This window comes from Silurus aristotelis, assembly GCF_946808225.1.
Source record: "Silurus aristotelis genome assembly, chromosome: 13".
Lineage (NCBI taxonomy): Eukaryota > Metazoa > Chordata > Actinopteri > Siluriformes > Siluridae > Silurus > Silurus aristotelis.
The window spans coordinates 12,830,313-12,853,108 of record NC_139586.1 but is presented as its reverse complement, the minus strand read 5'-3'; the positions used below and the strand labels follow the sequence as shown (position 1 = coordinate 12,853,108).

The 22,796-nt window shown below is 36.8% G+C and overlaps 2 protein-coding genes across 5 annotated transcripts; both read left to right on the top strand.

Moving 5' to 3' along the window:
• Window positions 1-797: 797 nt before the first annotated feature.
• LOC310735348 (heat shock factor-binding protein 1-like) lies at window positions 798-6,660 on the top strand. 3 transcript variants are annotated; one of them, XM_083557999.1, is made up of 4 exons: window positions 798-1,042; window positions 2,386-2,452; window positions 2,815-2,973; window positions 3,227-6,660. In XM_083557999.1, the coding sequence occupies exons 1-3, from the start codon at window positions 998-1,000 to the stop codon at window positions 2,934-2,936; spliced, it is 234 nt and encodes a 77-aa protein (XP_083414125.1). In that variant the 5' UTR covers window positions 798-997; the 3' UTR covers window positions 2,937-2,973; window positions 3,227-6,660. The 3 variants fall into 3 exon arrangements, with proteins under 3 accessions (XP_083414125.1, XP_083414126.1, XP_083414124.1); XM_083558000.1 differs by having other exon boundaries at window positions 802-1,042; window positions 3,968-6,660; XM_083557998.1 differs by having other exon boundaries at window positions 804-1,042; window positions 2,815-6,660.
• Window positions 6,661-7,009: 349 nt separating this feature from the next.
• Window positions 7,010-18,573, top strand: LOC310735589 (histone-lysine N-methyltransferase KMT5B-like). Of its 2 annotated transcripts, XR_014536334.1 has the most exons (11): window positions 7,010-7,500; window positions 8,594-8,781; window positions 9,309-9,456; window positions 10,307-10,472; window positions 10,551-10,660; window positions 10,744-10,910; window positions 11,000-11,019; window positions 11,109-11,245; window positions 11,353-11,552; window positions 14,350-15,944; window positions 16,364-18,573. XR_014536334.1 is itself a non-coding variant. In XM_083558501.1 (10 exons), exons 2-10 carry the CDS (start codon window positions 8,634-8,636, stop codon window positions 15,612-15,614), a joined length of 2,361 nt encoding a protein of 786 aa, XP_083414627.1. In that variant the 5' UTR covers window positions 7,010-7,500; window positions 8,594-8,633; the 3' UTR covers window positions 15,615-18,573. The 2 variants fall into 2 exon arrangements, 1 of the variants encoding a protein (XP_083414627.1); XM_083558501.1 differs by having other exon boundaries at window positions 14,350-18,573.
• The last annotated feature ends 4,223 nt before the right edge of the window (window positions 18,574-22,796 follow it).

Here is a 22,796-nt window from a genome sequence, read left to right as displayed (position 1 = left end):
TAATGATCTTGTATGTTATAAGCACTACTATTTTAAACAATCCATTTGTATAAGGCAGGTAATATTAATTTTTCTAGACAATCAGAACATTTATTGTTGTCATCATTAGTACTTAAAAAAACAAGTGGGAAGAAGCGTATTGTCTTTGACTACCCAAAGTTGTGCTGTAAATGTATGCACCAGAAAAAAAACAATCTAGGCCAAATATTTGTACCTGTTTTTTTGGCAGCTGGTATATCCGAAGTGGAAACCATTAGAATTTTTGTAATAGTTATGTTTTTATCAGGTAGAATGCATAATTAATGCTTTCTTTTCACTTGTGCCTCATCTTCCATCTTTATTTGTAATGAAGTATTGAGAGTATTACATCCCAAATAAAATCACAGAAATTTTATTATTATTATTATTATTATTATTATTATTATTATTATTATTATTATTATTATTTTTTTATTTTTTTATTTTTTTTACTTAAAATACGATTCCACATTATCATTTGTTATACCAAATGGTTTCCACAAACTAGTTTGTTGTTCATCAAACCAAATGAATCATTGTGGAAACTTTCTCCAGAACTAATCAACAACTTGACAGCATTTATTTTTTGCTCCCAAAGGTGACGTCATTGAGGAAGATGATCGGGATTATAAGAATGAAAGGGTTTTCAGGGAGACAGACACTAAACCACAGGATGTACACGATCACCAGCAAAGAATTACAACAATAATGACACCCTAGCGCACACAAATGACTGAACGAAAGATTTTAATTATGAACAGTGCCTGACTTTCGGGATCCCTGGCGGTGCGCGGGCGCGCGCAGTGGAAGCGTGCACGTGGGTATGTGTGCGTGCGCGCGTGCCTGTGTGGGCAATCGGTCGCCTACGCGCTGAGCTGCGGATAAATCCGTAAATTCACGAGTTTCTCATTCTGACAGACTCAGACTCTCTCCATCTCTCTCTCTCTCTCTCTCTCTCTCTCTCTCTCTCACACACAAGATGTCTGATACGGAGCCCAAATCAGCACAGGATTTAACCGTTGTGGTGAGTCATTGTTATTTTATAATGTTAATATAATAATATAAATAATATTATATACCCGTATAAATGACTCTATTATCTTTACCGTTACCATTAGCGTTACCGTGGCTAACTACGATAGCTAGTTAGCTTCCTGGCTACCTGACGTACTACATATACAATATTTTAACATTTTAAGCTGATATGTGGGATTTGGTGAATCATTTAGTAGAAAAACAGTCTATTCGGGTTTATTTTGTTATTAAATATCACGCGCTGAAGTGTTCGCAGGTAGCGTTTCCCTGGACACGAGAACGCGTGGTTGCCAGAGGGATCAAAAACGGAAATCTTCTCGAACTGCCTTTAAACTATTGTACTCACGTATTATGTTTTGACATATTATTTATCATCATCGCCGAGAGTTAAGTCAAGTTTATTTCTAAAGCGCTTTTCACAACAGACATTGTCTTAAAGCAACTGTACAGAATTAGAGTTTAGGTGAATAATGTGGATTTATCCCTGATGAGCAGCCATGGTGACTGTGGCAAGGAAAACTAATGTAAGATTATGAGTAATGTCCTTTCTACAGTCAGTGGACGTTATGGATCCTGGAGCTTCTGAGCAACTCAATAAATCACTGAACATTTGAGATCATCATGGATCCAACACCAGCTAATACACCAGATTAATACAAATGAACCCAAACTTTTTTCAAAGCTTTAAATAGTTCATAGTGTGAGTTGTAATTACTATTTGCATATGCAGGTAATTCATTTTAATATATCTAATGTTTTATATATGTTTTCATCTGTGGGATTTTCTTTCTTATTTTTTATTTCTGTGTGTAACGTAGTTAAATAATTTGAATTGCTGTAAGGTGACATGGCCACGAGCGCCGTTTGTTAACGGTTAGACTTTAAATTTGCATCGAATCGAATTTGCCCTCGCGCCTCTTTCGTTGTTCGTTGTTGCCATGGCTACAGCTCCGGCGCGTGGGCGTGGAGATTTTTTTTTACCTCCTAGCAGGAGATGTGTTGACCCCACACTTCCTCACACACATACACACACACACCTTCACACAAATTTTTTTCCCTCTCTCCCTCTCTCTCTCCCGCCTCTCTCTCTCTCTCTCTCTCTCTCTCTCTCTCTCTCTCTCTCTCTCTCTCTCTCTCTCGCTCTCTCTCGCTCTCTCTCTTTTTCTTCCCCCCACACACATTCTCTCTTTCACACACACACACACACACACACACACACACACACACACACACACACACACACACACACACACACACACACCATTGAGAGATTTATCTCTCCCAGTCTCTGTGTGTTTTTGTCTGTTTATTTTTATCCTTTCTGTTGCTCAGGTACAGAGCTTACTGCAGCAGATGCAGGACAAGTTCCAGACCATGTCCGACCAGATTATCGGAAGAAATATCCTACATTCGTCAATGTTCTCTGTTGATGCTGGTTTTAGGCTTGATGTTCAGATGTTCCTGAACATACCACACCTCAAAAGTAACTATAAATGGGGAAGAGTGTAGGAATGTTAGTTTCCAAAATTATTTTTATTCCTCACGAGGCTGCGTGACCAAACCAATATTCTTCGTCATGGATGATTTTTTAATGATTTTTTAATGATTTTTCCTGGCATGCTGGTGTGATAACAGTATTACCACCCGGAAGTTCTTTATTTTCTTGCAACAGCACAGTTCAATGTTCTTTATCCCTCTTATATTACAATAGTCTACCCTAAATCTAAAAATCATCTTAGTGATTCTCCTTAATCAGCACACTCGATGAAATGAGCACCCGCATCGACGACCTGGAGAAGAACATTTCTGACCTCATGACTCAGGCAGGCGTGGAGGAGTTTGATGGAGAGAACAAATTTGGTGATGCATCAGGAACGGCTTGATGAAGACAAAGAGCCGCAGATCAAATAAGTACATGAGGTATCGGTCACGCGAGCTGTGTTTTTACAATTACGATCTTACTAAGTGTGTGTGACCTGCATTAAAATTATATATTTTGGTATTGATTTTGAGAATTCAGTGTAAATCTGAGTCGTAATGAAAACCCTTAAGTAAGTCTGCTGTAGTGTGAGCATGTGGTTTGTTTGTTTGCCATATTTTCTAAATACTACAATTTGTTTTCATTCCGTTTTTGTTTATTGCAAAAACTTTCATCTCTGTTTTTCTTGTACAGCAATAAAACTAATACAGGGTTCAAAACTTTTCATTAACTGCTCAGATATCTCTCAGTGAACTAATTATGCAAAGTCTTTCCATCTGAACACTGAGCTGTTATTTATTAAAAAAACTCATATCTGATTGTCTGAGTCTTTGCTGCTGAAACAGAAGTCCAGGAGGTCGAGCTGAATTGGGAAAGTACCGGTACAACCTTTTTTTGCTATGGCAAAGCGTTTATATTTTTCAGACTATTGCTTTTTCACCTTTCAACCAATCCAGTCACTCAGCTGTGGAGACAGAAGAAACAACACATGGCGATTTACATCATGCTGGAGGGATAATGTTTCCTAACATTTTAGCTGATTGTGAGATAAAAAAAAAAAAATGCTTTTTTATCAATAAAAATAATAAATGTAAGTCCTACTTCTTGTATATTTGGCCCCAAAAAATTAGCATGTGGGTGGGAGTTAAAGCAGTTCTGACTCCACCTCTATAAATCTAGCTCCACCCCCTGGTCTACTGACTCAGCTTTGTACCTTTTATTTTTTTTACTGCATGATAACTTTCATAATGTTCTTTCAGCATGCCCTGGTTATCTATCTATCTATCTATCTATCTATCTATCTATCTATCTATCTATCTATCTATCTATCTATCTATCTATCTATTGTAAAGTTCTAACAAAAAATGTTAAATCCATTTATTGCACTCACTTCTTTCCTAACTTTCCCAACTTTATCACTTCTCACCATTACAGTGTATGCAGTTTTGGTATTGGAAGAATCCCCGTATGTTTCTGGGGAGCATCCTGCGATCTGTAGCCTGTGGTCAAAAGAGACTGTGATGTGTGACGTCATGGATGTTCCTCTCCTAACACTTTAACCTCCTCCTCCCTTTCTTCTCATAATAATCTCTCATTATTTGTAGTGATAATGATCGCTCATTCCTTCACGTGTCTTTCACAAATTCACACTGCATAAAATCCTACGTGCTGAACTTTAACCGCAAGAGCAAACCAGAAGAACACAGATCTTATTAAACACCTGATGTACTGTGAATTTCCATTCAGATTCCCAGCAAATTTATTGGTGCTGTTCACAGAATGTTTCTGCTAAGACCACTGGGGAACGACTAGTATGACACCCTGTGTGACTACTGTATCTGGAATAAAACATGTTCTCATAATATCAACAATCTCAGTATTTAAGAAAAAGTCTGAGGTAAGATATTTATTTCGGTTATATAAATAACAGTAAGATTCAGCAGTGGTTTATAATTAAACTGCCTAAATACAATCTATGATTTGTAACCAGGATCCTAAAACTGTATAGTGTAACATTTAATGAATGATCATATTCTGTACTGTATACACAATAATATAATAACAATTATACATATAATATTTAAATAATTTTTGTTTATTTTGAAGCCACTAAACTCTGGAGAATCTCAGGCTGTATTTAAATAAAACAACAGTTATGGTAACATTATAGCATTTCTGTCGAATTAGTGTGTTTTTTTGTGTTTTTCCTTTTTTTTAATGCTTTTAATTTAATTATTATTCAAGAGGCCATTCTGAGATTATTAGTTGTTTCTTAATAAGTCTTAATAATTAATTAATGTTTCTTATATCTATAGCCAAAGTATTAATATTCATCCCTAACCTGGAACCTGCTGTAAAATATTATGAATGTTTATAAATATGTAATGTTTAACCTTGTAAGATTTTAATTGTATACATAAATAACAGTGAGCATGTTATTAAACACTAAACATTTTAGAGTATTTCAAGTATATTCTATTAAAAAATGTGCAACTCTTTTAGGGCTTTTTTAGTTGTCCCTGTGCTGGAAAAAAAATTGTTGGTGCTTTGTTATAATAAAAATGTATTTTTTAGGAAAACATGAAATTCTCTTCTAGTGTTAAATCTAATTTGTGTATCAGTGCTGCGTGACTTTTTTTTATGCCAAAGGAGAGTCAGAAAGCATTCAAAATATATATTTTATTTTCACATATAAAATGCATCTATATCCACTGAGGTTTCTGTGACCTAAAAGGTCATATTTAACCCCCCACCCCCACCCCCAATATAATAATACAGGGTGTTCAGTAAGTCAAGCATAATTGGAAATTAAAAATAAATAATATATTAATAAATGTCACAAAAATCTTTGGTTTAATTGTTCACCATTTTGGCAAGAAAAAAAAATCCAGTTTTGTGATGATGCCAGGAGTATAATATTGTCACACACCTCAATAACATGCTGACGTAAATATGCAACATTTCTAATTTTCATGCAAATTTACATGCTAATTGACTTCAAAGTGAGCTATTATCCTTGCCCATATATGGCCATGATGATCTTGGTGAATAAGTATATAAAACTATCCATTAACCCTATACATGGTGCTAGACACTGTACGTTTTTATCTGTTATACATACAGTTATACATATGAATATGCATATTGATATTAATGAATATTTAACATGTAACACCAAAAATAATGTTCTGATCTTTGCATAGTGATTCATAGTTTGTTGCAACTCAATCGGTTAGCTACTGGAAATCTCATCAATTAGTTAATATAATAGTCATTTAATATATTAAATTAACACATAGAAAGTAGCATATATTTATGTATTTATTTAATTTTTAGATATGTTCGTGTTTCTCATGCAAATTTGAATCATTGATATCAGAGCTGTTTGAAACGCTGAAACACCTTGAGGTATATGATTGTAATTGATGAGATACCCCCGAGTCTGCTCTGTGTTTTCTGAATTGTTTAGCTGGATTCTTTTTTGCTCAGGATATGGTTGCATACATTCTTACATACATGATTGTATACATAATTGTATTCTCATCTCTTTTGTAATTTCTTTAACAAACAAGCCTACTAACTCCAGGTTTTTTTTTTCCATTTCCCCTTTACGGTCATCTTGTCGGCTCAGGGAGAAATTTCCATTCTATTCTATTCTATTCATTTTTTTTGCCTAGATTAGAACCTGAATTAAAAAGACAAAAGTAACTTTTTTGTTGTTTAACCCAGATTTAGAGTAAGGATATAATACAGTTTGGGCTAAATGTGATGATCTATACAGCAGGAAAAAGAGTGTTTACATAAAAATCTACTTAAATTAACTAAAAAATTTAATTGACCCAATGTTTCAAACTGGACATGTTTAAATAGTAATTGTGCAGTGAAATGCTGGAATTATTACAGTACTGTTCTCTTCAACACAGGTGCTATTTCATTTGTTGAAATGAAAGATGATTCACTGGTAATATATCTATCTTACAGTATGTAAACTGTGTTATGCAATGAGTGTTGCATGATGGTATTCAGCCTGCTTCGATGTTAGAAACAGATTATTTGTGACTGTGGTCATGACTTTCCAGTCAGTTGTTTCCTCTTTGCTAATGATACTTAATAAAGGAATGACTGATTTCTGTGTGATCTTAAGTCACGTTTGTGGCCTTTTATTTTTTTAATGCAATGTCTTTGCTTACCAGGCTTCATGAATTTCTAGTAAATCATTATTTTCTAGTTAATCATTATTTTACATGTAAGAGTGTAAGATCAGATGTATCTATTTTAGACGCAGTTCATCACAACAATCACGACGACAGCGGAACGTTTTTCAGAGAGGTAGAAATCGGCAGTGTGTTTAAAACCGTCACACCGCCCCGACACTGATGATCATCCTGTAACTAAAATTAGTACAATTGTACAGTAGTATTAGGTGTAAAACACCAACAGACAGCAGGACATGTAGAACATTATATATGTTAAAAACATTTATTTCTCAACGTAATTTTTCTCATTTAAATTCAGAACTTTCGTTTGTTGTAAGTATTCCGATTAAGAAAACTGGATCTGGCAACCCGTTTAAAAGGACTGCAGTTTGTTTTTACGGAACTACTTTCGTGTTCATCCGAGTACGGGGTAGTAGTTCTTAGCCGACTATATTATCTCTATATAAATATTATTTTTGGTAACGAAATAAATAATGCTTAATTTTAAATCGCGCAAGTTGGCACCTAAATAATTTGTTTTCTGTTGTTTGAGGAAACAAAAAGCAGCAGACTCCAGTTTTCCACAACTCTGGGCTGTGCGGCCTTTTCTTTCTCATGGACGCTCCGCCATCTTGAATTTTAATGCTGATTTTTTTTAGTGTAGCTAAGTTATATTTATGTTTAGCTTTATTTTTGTAGGATTTTAATAAGATTGAATTCGATTCAGCGTGAAAGATTAAGGTTCGATTCACCATGGGAGCTAACGACTAAGTGAGTATTTAATTTTTGCTAACTTAAATGGTAAGTTAGCCACGTAGCTTATGACGCTAATTGTTAATTAGCATGCTATTACGCTAAATTGCTAATCGACCCAACTGGGCTGTTTATATTTTCTATTTAGATTAACCAATATTTACAAATATTTCTGCATTATTGTACAAACTATGGCCATTTATTTAATCACGAGAAATACCTAAATAAAATAAACTAGCCGGTCTCATGTAGCCGGCATCCATCTAGCTAGCTTAACCGGCTTGCTAGCCAACTTTAACCTGCATGAACAGGCATTAGCTAAGTTTTATTTTAGATAAGAGATAAATCACCAACAAATATTTTAACAATAAAAAAAAAAGAAAAAAAAAGACGTATCCAAATAATTTCTTGACTTAACTAGCTAGCTAACTAACCCTAACTGGATAGCCTAATAGCTAGTCGAGTAATCATATGTGTTAACTAATATTTATAACCACTGTATCGTTTATTTTTCTTTAAATATATTGTATTTACATCTGTTTGGGTTGGAATATTAATTATAAATATTATAATTCCTGTGAGTATAGTTGACATTTTCCTTGGTTTTGTGAAAAAGGGTGGAGGAGTTTAGGCTCGGCATTACCTTTCAAATAAAGGCTTTATTATTATTATTAAAAACTTTAATTTTTTTTGCCTTTTTCTTTTTTTACGGTAACCAATAACAAAGACGCTATATCCTTTTATTTGCGTGTTATAAGTCTTTAGTTCAAAATAAATAAATAAATAAAAAAAGAAAAACCCCAGGAACATCTGTACACCTGTAGCTTGTACAAAATGCCGGGACTCTATGAATATTTACGAATATGCAAATCGAGACACGCCCACTCGCCCGTCTTTCTGACGTAATTAAAATTAGATTAGCTGAAATAGTTGTTATTTTTCTACTTGTGTGTTATTTTCTGAGGGATTGGTGTCATATAATGGTATAATTACAGCCAAAACTCGTTTGGTCATCACTGACATTAGCCTAGAGATGCTGTACTTTTTGTCCATTTGTAGTTTTGTTAAACCGTAACCCATCAACATTGCCTTTTCTTTATTTCTTCCTCAGCAAGGAGACTCGATGCGACTAACGCAGGCGCTCTGCGGGTATGAAGTGGATGGGCGAATCCAAGAAGAACATGGTAGTAAATGGCAGACGACATGGCAGCAGGTTCAGCGAACATCAGGGGAGTCAAAGTCGCGCTCAGCATCTGCGTCACAGCAAGAACTCGCTCAGCAGCCGGAGATGCAGCCGCCGTGAGTTATTTTAAACACCTCAATATGACACAGGAGCATAGAATTCGGCAATGGCTGTGACTGTTTGTACCCATGTAACAACGCCGAAAACAGACAAACCTTTAAATTACGCTTTATTTTTCATGATTAGAGTTATTATATTCTGTTCATTTCTAGCCATAATCGAATGGCATGTAATCCAAAACAGAATCAGTGATGTAAAAACAATGACATTTTTACTACATTAAAATAATTGGGTGTATAAATAAACATCCAAACAAATTAAGCTTATTGTTATTGTACACAATTATAACATGCTTAATATTTTAGTAATTAAAAGGATTATGTTTATAAAATTAAATCTATAATAAAAAGGAACAGGGTGCATACATGACGTTTATCGTGTACAGTCCATTCTGGACCATTTAACAAAGCTCTTGTCTCTTGTCCTGACCAGGATTAAACACTAACTAAAGGGGAAAGAATGAATGAATCAATAATAGGTGAGTTTTTTTCCTAACATTTTTTTTATTATCGTTTTCAATTAGGTTTCAACGGTGGTCCGATGGAAGCCGAAAGACGGCACGTGCCATCATCGGGAATGACCGCTAAGGAACTGTGTGAGAATGACGACTTGACCACGAGCCTCATCCTCGACCCTTATCTCGGCTTTCAAACACACAAAATGAACACCAGGTCGCGAATCTCTAGTCCTTTTTATTTAGATGGGGTGTTTATATTATAAGGAGTATTTATATGTAGATTTATTGATTGAGTGTTAATGGACCTTTTCAGGGATAAAAGTGCAGAAAATGAAAACATATCTCCATATTTAAAAAAGAAAACAAAAATAAACATCTATATTCTTTGAAATAAGACAATTTTTATTTTTTTAAATATCACTTTAATATATACGTCAATAAATAAATATTTGTGTATATGTAGCAATACAATACGTTTTACATAGGAAATCTAAAATAATAAGTATTAAGTAAATATTAAATAATAATAAAAAAAATTTTTTATATAAAATATTGACATAATTTCTCCACAAAAAAAAAAAACTTTATAGTTTTAGAGTAAAGATCATATTTGATTACAAAGTAATTTATAGATTTAAATCTTATGTTTTCCTAATATTTTATGTAAAATTTCTAATTTTGTAAATATATTCAGACGATTGTAATTAGGCAATCTTTAGAACATTGTTGATTGTTTTTATAGTTAATACATTAAAATAAATAAATAAATAAATAAATAAATATATATATATATATATATATATATATATATATATATATATATATATATATATATATATATATATATATATATATCTCAAAAGTTTATAAATATGTTATTGAAGCAACTGTGTATAATTCTTTTCTTTTTTTATTTGGAAGAGGTTGTAAAGACGTGGAACTGACATTTATATATTAAATTATCAATCTCATAATTTTCTTAAAAACAGCTCTAGTTTTTGTAGGTATTCATGAGCATGCAGGCTTCTGTATGAAATGCATAACTGTTATAATTTTCATTGTAGATTTCGCCCCATTAAAGGAAGACAAGACGAGCTGAAGGACATTATAGAGAGTTTTAAAAAACACAGCGACCTTGAGAAAACGTTCGAGTCTTTAACTTGTGGAGATTCCTCCAGAAATCATCTCCTGTCCAAAACAAAGGCTCAGGAGAAACTTTTCAAACAGCACGTATGTCTTTCCAAAAGCCTAATTATACATATGATGATAATAAGGATGATAATAATGATTCCTTTTGTGTTAATTTAGGTATTCGTTTATCTGCGCATGTTTGCGAGCGACAGCGGATTCGAGATTTTGCCTTGCAACCGATATTCTTCTGAGCAAAACGGGGCTAAAATAGTTGCAACGAAAGAATGGTACATGAATAACGTTCGAGTATAATAATGAGTATGGACTCGCACTAATACAAGACCTCTAAATGTGTTTTCCTTTCATACAGGAAAAGGAACGATAAGATCGAACATCTCGTGGGCTGCATTGCTGAGCTTTCAGCCAGTGAGGAGAACATGTTATTACGTCACGGTGAGAACGACTTTAGCGTCATGTACTCCACTCGCAAAAACTGTGCCCAGCTCTGGCTCGGACCCGCCGCTTTCATCAACCACGGTATTCGTTAGCAACTTAAACTTCAACCTTTTAAATGTTTGCTGTTACATACATAATGGCTGAGTAATTTTCTATTTTATTTTTTTCAGATTGTCGGCCAAATTGCAAGGTCAGCACTCAATTAATTAACATAAATCTCATCATGTCTCGAGAGTTCAGCATCTCTTAAATATCTTCATTTTTCCGTTATTTTATCAGTTTGTTTCAACCGGTCGTGATGCAGCTTGTGTCAAAGTTCTCCGAGACATCGAACCAGGGGAAGAAATTTCCTGTTACTACGGCGATGGCTTCTTCGGAGAAAACAACGAGTTTTGCGAATGCTACACGTGTGAAAGGTAAACTATAAATATATATTTTTTTCCCTTTTATTCAAAAACACGTCTTGAGAATTTGTGTCTGTATATATGCAGCATATTAACGTGCAAAAAATTATCGCTTCCAGACGTGGCACCGGTGCTTTCAAATCAAAAATAGGACTTCCTGTGGAAGTTCCTGTTATCAATAGCAAATACGGATTGAGGGAGACAGACCGGCGACTCAACAGGCTAAAGAAGCTGGGAGAAACGAGTCAGAACTCTGACGTCCAATCTGTCGGCTCCCCCGCCGACGCAGACACTCAGGATTCCCCGAAAACACACTCATGTAAGAATGTTCATCTTTCTTGATTTTGCGAATTAAACAACAGGCAAAATTGCTTAGTTAAATATTAACAGCTGCTTATACTTTATTTATACACACACACACTACAAGTCAAAAATTTGGATTCACCATATTCTCTAAATGTTGAAGACCTGAAATTGCAATGAAAGAACAAATCTGAAACGATTTAGTCAGCAAAATTTTGTTTCTCCAAAGTCGACACCTTTTGCTTTGATGACAGCTTTTCACACTCTTGACATTCTCTCAGTCAGCCTCAAAAGGTATTTACCTGAAATGGGTTTCCAGAGGTGTTGAGTGCCTGTTGGCTGCTTTTCCTTCACTCTCCAGTCCAACCCATCCCAAACCAACTTATTTTGATTTAAATCCGGTGAATGAGTCCAGGTCACCTAATGCAGTACACCATCCGTCTCCTAGGTCCACACCTAGAGGTGTGTTTGGGGTTATCGTCCTGTTGGAAAACAAAGCTGAGACCATGATGTCATGGGTCTCCTCACTGCTTCATGGTGGGAACCGCACATTCCCGAACTGTCCATTCACGCTCTTGTTTAGAACTTAAAAATCTAAAATTTTAACTCGTCAGAACAAAGGACAGTTTTCCATTGATCTAATGTCTATTACTTGTGTTTCTTGGCCCAAGCAAGTTTCTTCTGCTTGGTTTTTCCCCCAGAACTAATGGGTTGAAAACCTGACTCGTGCATTCTCCTCTGAACAGAGGATGTTGAAATATGTCTGTCACTCGAACTCGGAGAAGTATTTATGTTATTTTAATAAACATGTCCTCTGCAGCAGAGGAAGCTCTTGGTCATCTTTCCTGGGGACGTTCTCATGAGAGCATTTTTATCATAGCATTTTGATGGTTTTGGAGACTGCACTTGGGGATACATTTTCTCTCAATTTCTTGAGATTTTCCGGATTGACAAGGCACACACGTGAACTGAAAACCAATCCAGGTGATTTCCTCATGATTCTGATGAGATAATGCAATGAGTGTGCCAGGTTGTCATTAAAGCTAAATGTAGCTACTTTAAACAATCCAAAATATACTGTAGAACATATTCTGGGTTGTATAACACATGTAATTACATAATTACATACCATGTTCTTTAATAGTTTGTACATTAATATTAAATACATACAATGTTGGCTTCGGCCATCTTTGTGGAGAGCAACAATTCTAATTCTCAAAACCTTCAGAGTCTTTGCCATGAGGTTCCATGTTGAACATCCAGTGGTCAGAATGAGAGAGTTGTACTCAAAGCACCACATTTTAACTGTTTTAATACACAAATTTTTATGTTCCTTACAAGCAGACAAAAACATCAGCATGATGAATAGGACTTGTGGCATTGCATGGTTACACGATGTACAGCTGTTATCACTTAGGGTGTACTCACTTTTGTTGCCAGTTATTTTAAAAATAATGGCTGTGTTAAGTTATTTTCAGAGGACAGTAAATCTGCACTGCTACACAAGCTGCACACTGACTATAAAATATATCAAAGTTTTATTTCTGTAGTATTGTCCTTTTAGAGATGCATTAAAATGGTTGCTGAAATGTGAGGGGTGTATTCACTTTTGTGAGATACTGTGTAAAATATATATATACACAATTGCACACTTGCAGTCATATGGTTATAAGCTCTTAAGCCATCGCTCTTACTCATGTTTTCAAAACCTTAAATCAGACTTATACAAAATCACCATGGCAGTAGATCCTTTATAATATATTCTTCTGTTCCTCTCCAAAGCTACTGCTGATGCTTTGATCCATGATGACTTGGCAGTAAAACCATATTCCCAGCTGCTTTTAGTCTCACACACCTGGCTGTGTTTTATCTGTAACAGAGCTTTGTGCTGCATGAAATTTACAGCATTAAACAAAAATGGTGTTTATACAGAGATCTTTGTCTAGCAGTAGCTCTTAATTTATATAAACAGTTTATACAAAAGCTTAACAGTCCTTCAGATGCTTTAAAGTACAGTGCCAATTAATTGAAAAAAGTTTTGTCTGTAATTCATTTTAATCCATTGTAAATGGATATTTGGTTGAAAAGGTTTTATTCCTCCCTCATCTATTCAAGTTTGCTTTATTAAAGTAATGTGTACATTTATGCATACTTTTCTGCATAAACGTTTCTGCAACAGATTTTCTTCATGCTAGCATTTTAGTCTTCTCGTGTAAACATAAACCTACAGAATATATAGTCTAAAAACATTCAGACAAATTTCAAGCCGGGTTTCATGAATACCAAATATGGTGTGTAAACACTTGTTTACGAATGAACCTGTTTGTGTCCAGCTTGTTAAATGAGGCAAAAAATCCACAGTATATGTGCTTGGTGTACATTTTTGGTATTACACTGAATCAAATCAGATTAAAAGCTATAAAATATATATTAAAAAAAGACTTTATTTGGCTTCTATATAGACTTGGGTGTTAAAATAAAAGAAGCAAGACTAGGTGGTGGGGGAAACCGTTTTGCTGTGACTGCACTGAAGTTTTCCTATAAGAGTATGTTTCACAGTGCTTTATTCTTTTTATACTACTGCAATTTGCCAGCACCATATTCTTGTGTTCTTTTTTATCATTTTAAACAAACAATTTAGCTCCTGTCCTCACACAAAATATAAACATTAATTTGGTAATATTTGTAAACCTAAGGTAAGGTGGGGACCTTCTGACCAATCAAAATTGAGAATTAAAAATGCCTGTGGTATGAATGATGTGTAAGAGGCATAAGAATCACTTCTAATTAAAGCCTTTTTTCTTTTTATTTAGCATCTGGGAAAAGAACGCCAGCTAACACGAGGGTAAGTAAAGGCAGGAGTCATGATGGACAGTCTCTCTCAAGAGCTTACACATCTACCTCACCTTCCAAACAAAGTCAAACTAATAACAGGGTACCAAAGAGACTGAAATCAAAACCCTCCAAGCCTTCACTCCCAAACGTAAGGTTACGAAGCCAAAGCCAAGGGTCAGAGGCCAAGACCTCTCTGAAGGAGCCGAAAGCTGCTCTCTGCAGAGACGTCCGTGTTAAAAAGGAGAAGAACTCGCTTAGAGCTTTTAACCCGACAGGATCCAGAGACTGCATAACACAGCACATTGCGAAGGAAAACAATCAACAGTCTTTAAAATGTCTTGCAGGATCAGACAATTGCACGTACAGGACTCGAAGGTCGTTGAGGGCTTTGAATAAAACGCAGGACGTTGACTGTGTTAATGGTGAACAAAGCACTTTTGAAGGCCAAAACCCGGTCATAAAAACGGAACCGGCCGACATGGAGGAGTACCTCTCTCATGGCTTGAGGTCACACGAGAAAGCAACAGAAGACTCGTACGTCGCAATAGTTTCCAACTCGCAAAATCTGCATTTCCCTCCACTCCAGCTGGACAGGAGAATAAAAAGTGAGGATGAGCCAAGCAGACCATTCATGCAGAGGTTTACGCAAAGTCCTAGAGTAAAGGATGTGCTCCTGGGGTTTCCAGAAAGGTCTCGGCACTGCGGTTCCTCCAAAAAGAAGTCTAAAGGAAGCAGTCGGAGTTTGGGAAAAGGGAAAAAGAAGCACAGAATTCCACACTACGACGCAGTGATTCTGGAAAACAGCACAGGGATTCCTAAACTGACCTTGCGCAGACGTAGGGACAGTGGAGAGACCAAGCAGGCTTGTGGGAGCTCCTCAAAGATCAAAATCAAGCTGGGCAAACACCACAAGCGCGACAAGGGAAGCGCTTACGAAGCCAGGTCCAGCAACGGCTTCAGTTCTGCGTCACACATGAGGACAGTCATGAAACATGAGGACAGCGAACACCTGGTCACGCAGGCACGTTTTAACGGAAGTCACCGGAGCAACCACATGGACGAGCAGACTTCAGAGGAAGAGGAGGACCAGGAGGAGGAAACTGATGATGATGATGATTATGAGGACGATTTTATCCCACTTCCTCAAGCAAAACGTCTCCGGCTTATTCTCGGCAAAGATTCAATAGACATCGATATCTCCTCTAGGAGGAGAGAGGATCAGTCGTTGAGGCTCAACGCATAAGCTCACCTTCAGACTCGCGTGTACATAAACTTCAGGTTCATTCTGATCATGTCACTGAAAAGATAAACACAATTAAAGGAATAACTTGAGATGTTTTTTTTGTTTAATCAAATCTCTCTCCAGTGTATCTGTAGCATATTTGTGATTGTTGTGGTTATTTTGAGTGTTTCCCTGAACAGAAAAAACAGCAAGTCTATGCGCAGATATTCAGTTTTAAATACACAATCATTTGCTGCAAAATTGAAACTAGCAGCTGAAACACTAAAGGGATGAGGATGTGAGAAGATTACAGTGATGAATATTTGGCACAATATGAATTGAATTCTCTTGGTAGAAAATCCAATTCACCTAAATGGGAATGCACATTGGTGTCTTGAATTTTATGAATTCACAAACCAAAAGGAAACAAGGGCCACAAGAAAGAATGCGTTGTTTATTATTTAGTGGGTTAGCATGAAGCTGTTTAGCCTACGGACACAAAACGAAGATTTTCTTCTTTTTTTTTTACTCCTCTCTGCAAGAAGAGAAACAAAGTAGTTCTTGTGAGAAAAACAGGAGCAATACAGCAAAGAGTAATTTCAGAAATTGCGCTTATGTAAACAATTGAGTGAATCGGGTATAAAATGGACTTATTTGAATTTTGTATTCAAAAGTGTATACAAGTGACACACAAGCAAACATTGACATATTCGTACTGTATAAACGATAGAAACAAAAAACAAACTTGGCTAATGAAACTCAAATGCTAGCAAATTGTTGCTTGTGTTGTCTACATCCAGATCATTTTGGGAACATTTTAAAATAATTGTGTCCGTTGATTAGAAGCAAAACATGAACTTTAAGTAAGTTTCTTAGCTTTATGGACTGCTGTGGGTTTGCAGTTGGTGAAAAAGCGTTCATCCTTTCATCAACTTTCAGAGATCTTGAAGGTGCCACAGCCATTGTTCATGCTTTTTTTTTGGGTATGGGAGGCAGACTCTTACACCCAGATCAATCACAGTGACACTAACCCGATCTCCAAAGCTTCTGTGGGCTGATGTATGAGGTAGAGTGCAGATAGCACTTTTCCCTCAATCAGCAGCAGTTCACTTTTTTCTTTGAAAACACATTTAACATTTATTAAGTCCAACATCTGCCCATAGACTTGCAAATAAGTGAATTTTGGGTAAACAATTTCTATTTGTCCACAGGAACTGTAATGACACACTACAGATACGTTAGAGAGAGATTGGATTGGAGTATTTCTTTAATGAATGTTTGTATATTGTTTAAATGCACTTAAAATGGACATTGTAAATATTTTGTAAAGTAAGTATACTTGTTTGACATGATGTAATTTTTAAACCTTGTGCTCTGCTGGAATCAGTTGAAGAATCCAATCTGAGTCATGTAGCACCATGGACCACCCCCAAAACCCAACCACCACCCCCCCTTACACACACACACACACACACACACACACACAGACACACGTGGATACGTTTTTAGACGCTGTCTTATTGTGAGCGTATCAACACCGCACAGAACTGACAGTTTTATTTTGCTTTAGTTAACTTTTTTTTTTCAAAACTGGTGCTGATTCTCTACGCCATCACGTCTGAGCGAGAGATAATTTTAACATATTACATCTATACGGTGTAGGATTTGTGAAATGGCAGACTTCCATGCCATAGGTGCTCATAAATATAGGACTTTTGTGAATTTCTCATGACCAGGTAACACTCCACACATGATCGATCCCCCACCCCCCACCCCAACTCCTCATTACACTTTGCTGAATATTTCAAACTTTGGACGCAACTTGGAGTATGTTTGAAGCATACCTGACCATGTACTATTTACATATGGCATTATATTTGACATTATGACAGAGTTCTCATTCTATATACCTCTTCCATGTAAATGTTAAAGCTAATCACAGCTTAGTCATTTTTTTTCTAAATATAAATATGCTTAAAAATGTTTTTAAAAGTTAGCAGACGACTAGAAAATTTTACACAAATTCTCAGGTCAAGGACTCAAATCAGTCATACATGACAGGGTGTGTGCTGCTGTAGGAAAGAATCAATGGTGCGGAACAGATTTACGGATAGCTATTGATTGGGAAGTGAAGTAAAAGGAAAACACAGTGTTTTCTTCCTCTTTCACCACACCAATTTGTTAAAGATTAATTTTAAACGAATGACATGGCATAATCCTTATCCGATTTCATTACTTTTATTACAAGTGAATTAACTTCGCTTCTTATGTTCTAGCAGCTATAAATGAGCGTTTCCTCATTCTTGGTGTGTTTTTTTTTTTTTCTCTCACCTGAAGTTAACAGGACAAAAAACCCTGGCTTGTTATTTCACTGACAAGAAATCACAAAGAAGCATACATTCAAAAAATTTACATTTGTGGATTACGCACTATTTTTAACGATAATGTTATTGTACATGCCCTTGTGAATGAGATTTGCAGCTGCGCTAATGTCAAATGAATCAATGAGTTCAACAAAACCCATTCAAGAATTGCAAGTGAGTGGACACGAATTCATTCCTCCGGAAGCACACGGTGCATCGCTTCAGGCATTTTTTTTTCTTCCTGCTGGCCAATATGAATATAACATATCATGACGTTTTGAGATGAACGTTAAAACTTTTGTATCACCAGCAGCTATTAACTGGACTTTTCCCCGTTGTCCCACTGACTAATTATCCCACCTCACTACACCTCACCCCACCTTTCATGCATTGAATCGTTCGATTCCTGCACCATTTACTGTCTGTGTAAAGTTCTATGATGAGATTCCAGCTCTGTTTGATTCTAAATGTGTATAGTTGTTGTTAATAAGGGTATGGGGTACAATTTAATAGCAAAGCAAATGTGCAAAAGTTGCCCACTATTTAAACCTGGTTTTTATTTAACAGTTTTGAATACTTGAAATTAAGATAAAGTCCCATTGGGGAAAGTAAGACCAGTCCTGTGTCCTGCGTGAGTTCTGAGTCACTGTGTGATTTTACTTTTCTTTGTCTTGAGTTTCACAAATCACAAATCCTGCAAAGAAAAAACAAACATTTAAAAGTAAATAAAAAGAAAGAAATGGATATAATTCTAAAAACTGACATGAAAAAGAAAGAATGGATGAATGAATGAAATTAAGTAAAATAATAAAAGGAGGAAAAAGGTGAAAAAGAAAACTAATCAGAATTGTAAAAAAAATAAAGAAAAGAAGTAGTGAGGAAGTGCTGAGGAAAAAGGAATTATTAAAGGACTGAGGCAAACTTATGTTCTTCTTCTTCTTCTTCCGGCTTCTCCCATTAGGGGTCGCCACAGCAGATCATCCGTCTTCATACCCCCCTGTCCTCAACATCTGCCTCTTTCACACTCTAATATTTAAACTAATTTTTAATCCTGTCCATCCTCGTCACTCCCAACGAAAACCTCAACATCTTCAGCTCTGCTACCTTCAGCTCCACCTCCTGTCTTTTACTCAGTGCCACTGTCTCTAATCCATACAACATCGCAGGTCTCACCACAGTCCTATAAACTTTCCCTTTCACTCTCGCAGATACTCCTGCCACTCTTCTCCACACACTTCATCATGCCTGCACTCTTTTTTTCACTTCTCTAACACACTCTTCATTACCTTGCACTGTTGACCCCAGGTACCTAAACTCCTCCACCTTCTCCACCTCTTCTCCCTGCAACCGCACCACTGCCCTTCCTCTCATTCACACACACCTCCACCTCTCCAGGCTCTTTTCCACCTGCTGCCTACTCTTACCACAAATCACAATATCATCCGCAAACATCATAATCCAGGGAGACTCCTGTCTGACCTCGTCCGTCAACCTGTCCATCACCAATGCAAACAGGAAAGGGCTCAGAGCGGATCCTTGATGCAGTCCAACCTTCACCTTGAACCAGTCTGTCTTTCATACTGCACACTTAACTGCTGTCACACTGTCCTCATACCTGTCCTGCACCACCCTCTCATACTTCCCTGACACACCTGACTTCCTCATACAATACCACAACTCCTCTCTCGGCACTCTGTCATACGCTTTCTCTAAATCCACAAACACAATGCAACTCCTTCTGACCTTCTCTATACTCCTCCATCAACATTCTCAAAGCAAATAAGGCATCTGTGGTTCTCTTCCTCAGCATGAAACCATACTGTTGCTCTCAGCCTGGCTTCCACTACTCTTTCCCATAATTTTATAGTGTGACTGATCAGCTTTATTCCCCTGTAGTTACTGCAGGTCTGCACATCTCCCTTATTCTTAAAGATCAGTACCATCACACTCCTTCTCCATTCCTCCTCTCTGCCTGGCCAATCGGTCAATGTCCAACTTCCCATACAGCGCCTCATATGCCTTCTCCTTGGCTTTCGCCACATCCCTATTTACCTGCTGCCGCATCTCCTTGTACTCCTGCCTACTTTTCTCATCACTCTGTCGATCCCACTTCTGTTTTGCAAACCTCTTTCCCCTTATGCTCTCCTGCACTTCCTCATTCCACCACGTCTTTTTGTCTTCCATTCTATTTCCAGATGTCACACCAAGTACCTTATCTAGCTGCCTCCCTCATCACTTCTGCAGTAGTTGCCCAATCATACAGCACCTCTTCACCACCATCCAGCCCCTGTCTGACCTCTTCCCTGAATCTCACACTACAGTCTTCCTCCTTCTTTAAGTCTTCACTCTCCTCTTCTTCTTCTTCACCTCTAAAACCATCCTTCAGAACACCATTCGATGCTGTCTAGCTACACTGTCCCCTGCCAACACCTTACAGACTCCAATCTCCTTCAGGTTGCATCTCCTACATAGAACATAGTTCATTCCTCCACTCTTATACGTCACCCTATGATCCTCCTTCTTCTTAAAATAAGTGTTCACCACTTTCATTTCCATCCTTTCCGCAATAACTACCATCATCTGCCCTTCCACAATCCTCTCCTTAAGACCATACCTATTCATCACCCCCTCATCACCTCTGTTCCCTTCACCTACATGCCCATTAAAGTCTGCCCCAATTACCATTCTTTCATTCCTAGGTACACCACTCCATCTAACTCACTTCAGAATTGTTCCTTCTCCTCCATTTCACAGCCGACTTGTGGAGCATAGGCACTGATGACATTTATCCTGACCCCTTCAACTTCCAGCTTCATGTTCATCACCAGAAACTCTCTTTACCTCCACTACACTCTTACTGTAGACTGAAGCAAACTTATAAGGAAAACAAATTGCTTAAAAAAAGAAACAAAAATGTATACGTTAGTGTGAGTCAAATTTAAACCTACATTTGTGCATTCATTTTTTGCTTGTTGTAAACCAGGTGTGATGCAGCAGCAAAACAGATATACATCAGACTATTATTTCACATGTAGGCTTTAATGTGGGTAGTCCACTTTGGATTTCTATTTAAATATTAAAATTGTGATAAAAAAAAAGAAAAGAAAAGAAAGTGTAATCATTTCAGAGATTCACATGGTGGCGCTGTTTTCCCCTCTAACACTAGTAAAAGAACCTTGCACTGCAGCTGCGCTTAGGTGTTTACTAATTAGTTCTAATGTGCTGCATGTAATTTAGGCGTTATTGCTGAGATCTCTCTCACACAGAGCACTGTGACGTATGCAGGCGGACTTTATTCCTCTGTAAAGTGGTAGAAGAATCACATCTTGTGCGTCTGCCTCGTAAAGCAGAGCAGCTCATCTCGTGTTCGTCTGACGAGGGATTTCTTTGTGTGGTTTGCTCTTTGCCTAAGCTTTAACACGATTTATAAACTGTGATAGAATCGTGCTCTGTGCTGATCCAGTGGAGTCTCTCGACTCGCTGATTGCGATTCTCACTCAGGGTTGATGATGGGGAAGGAAACGTCTTTATTCTCTAAAGGATTTATTTATTCCAATTGCCTTTTTTGACTGTAATGGAACAGGAGCACACTTTAACTCCTGGGACTCAACAGCAGGAAGCCTACAAATTTCATCTCTTGTTTTTAAGAGCACCAAACTGACATTGCATTAGAACATACTTCGCTCTAAATTTGTCCAGGAAGCTGTACAGAATGTCCATGTTTGGTGTTCTGTTTATGTAACTGTCCAATAAACCTGTATTGCTATCCATAAAGCTTGCTAGCATGTAGAGTGATCCGTGGTTACTTTGCTAGTTTGTTACTACTGAGTGATCGTAAATCATAACTTTAAAAATATATATATATATATATTCAACAGTGCAGATGATAGCAATGTCCCAAAATACCAGGTGATGCTACCGTCTAGCCGAAAGTCGTATTGCTAACAAATGGTTGAGTGATAGTTTTGTTTAAATGCTAATCATGGTCTGTACACCATTGGTCAGAAATGGTTCTCGATGACCTGCTCCTGTACTAAAATTGCTTAAAGGTTATTCCCCTGAATTTCTACACATATTTTGGGGATGAGTTCATTCTGGCATATATCGTGGAGTCTAATCTGGATTGAGGCAGTCTGGTGATACATTTTTTGCATAACAGTGTGTAGGTTTGATGTATAAGCCCCATATCCCTTAGTCGTTTTGGGTAATGCAACAGCTTAATACATCTACAACAGACTATGCATCAGAGCAAACCTGATTTAGTTAAAACCGTGCAAAACCAAACCCCACAACTATCATCTGACGATCTGCCGAAGGTTTACTGCACCTTCCTGCTGTTCCTGTCAGCCTCATTTACAGGTGTTCATAACATCTTACAGTTGCTCTCTTTTTCCTGGCTGAAACTTTGTACCAAAAAGTTGTTTTCTGTTCCCTCGTTCGTGCGATGAAAAACATGAGCTGACAGGAGGAATTCAGCTTTTTACTGTCTTTAGCCTAATATTCGAAATGATTTATGTCTATTTTCAGACTGTTTTCTAAATCACCCATTCAGTCACAGTTCTATTATCCATTATTCCAATTTATTCTCAAAGGAAATATTTTCTCACAAATTCAATGAAAGTCATGTGTATAGTGAACGTGTTATAAAACATTTATAAGGCAATATTTACTTTGTTACGCTAATAGACCCAAAGGCATTATGCAGTGTTTATAACACATTCAGAAATCTTTAATAGATGTTCATATTTGTAATGACCTATGAATATATTTACATGCTATTATACATTTATTAGGCATTATACACTTTCCATGAAGGCCATTTCCATGACCTTTATTGCTT

Excerpts from the sequence above, each read along its gene's own strand:
- LOC310735589 (XM_083558501.1), top strand. The coding sequence starts at position 8,634 with ATGAAGTGGATGGGCGAATCCAAGAAGAACATGGTAGTAAATGGCAGA. Across the intron at positions 10,661-10,743 it reads ATAGTTGCAACGAAAGAATG|GAAAAGGAACGATAAGATCG; the intron begins GTACATGAATAA and ends CCTTTCATACAG. Across the intron at positions 11,246-11,352 it reads GAATGCTACACGTGTGAAAG|ACGTGGCACCGGTGCTTTCA; the intron begins GTAAACTATAAA and ends TATCGCTTCCAG.
- LOC310735348 (XM_083557999.1), top strand. The coding sequence starts at position 998 with ATGTCTGATACGGAGCCCAAATCAGCACAGGATTTAACCGTTGTG. Across the intron at positions 1,043-2,385 it reads CACAGGATTTAACCGTTGTG|GTACAGAGCTTACTGCAGCA; the intron begins GTGAGTCATTGT and ends TCTGTTGCTCAG. Across the intron at positions 2,453-2,814 it reads CGACCAGATTATCGGAAGAA|TCGATGAAATGAGCACCCGC; the intron begins ATATCCTACATT and ends TAATCAGCACAC.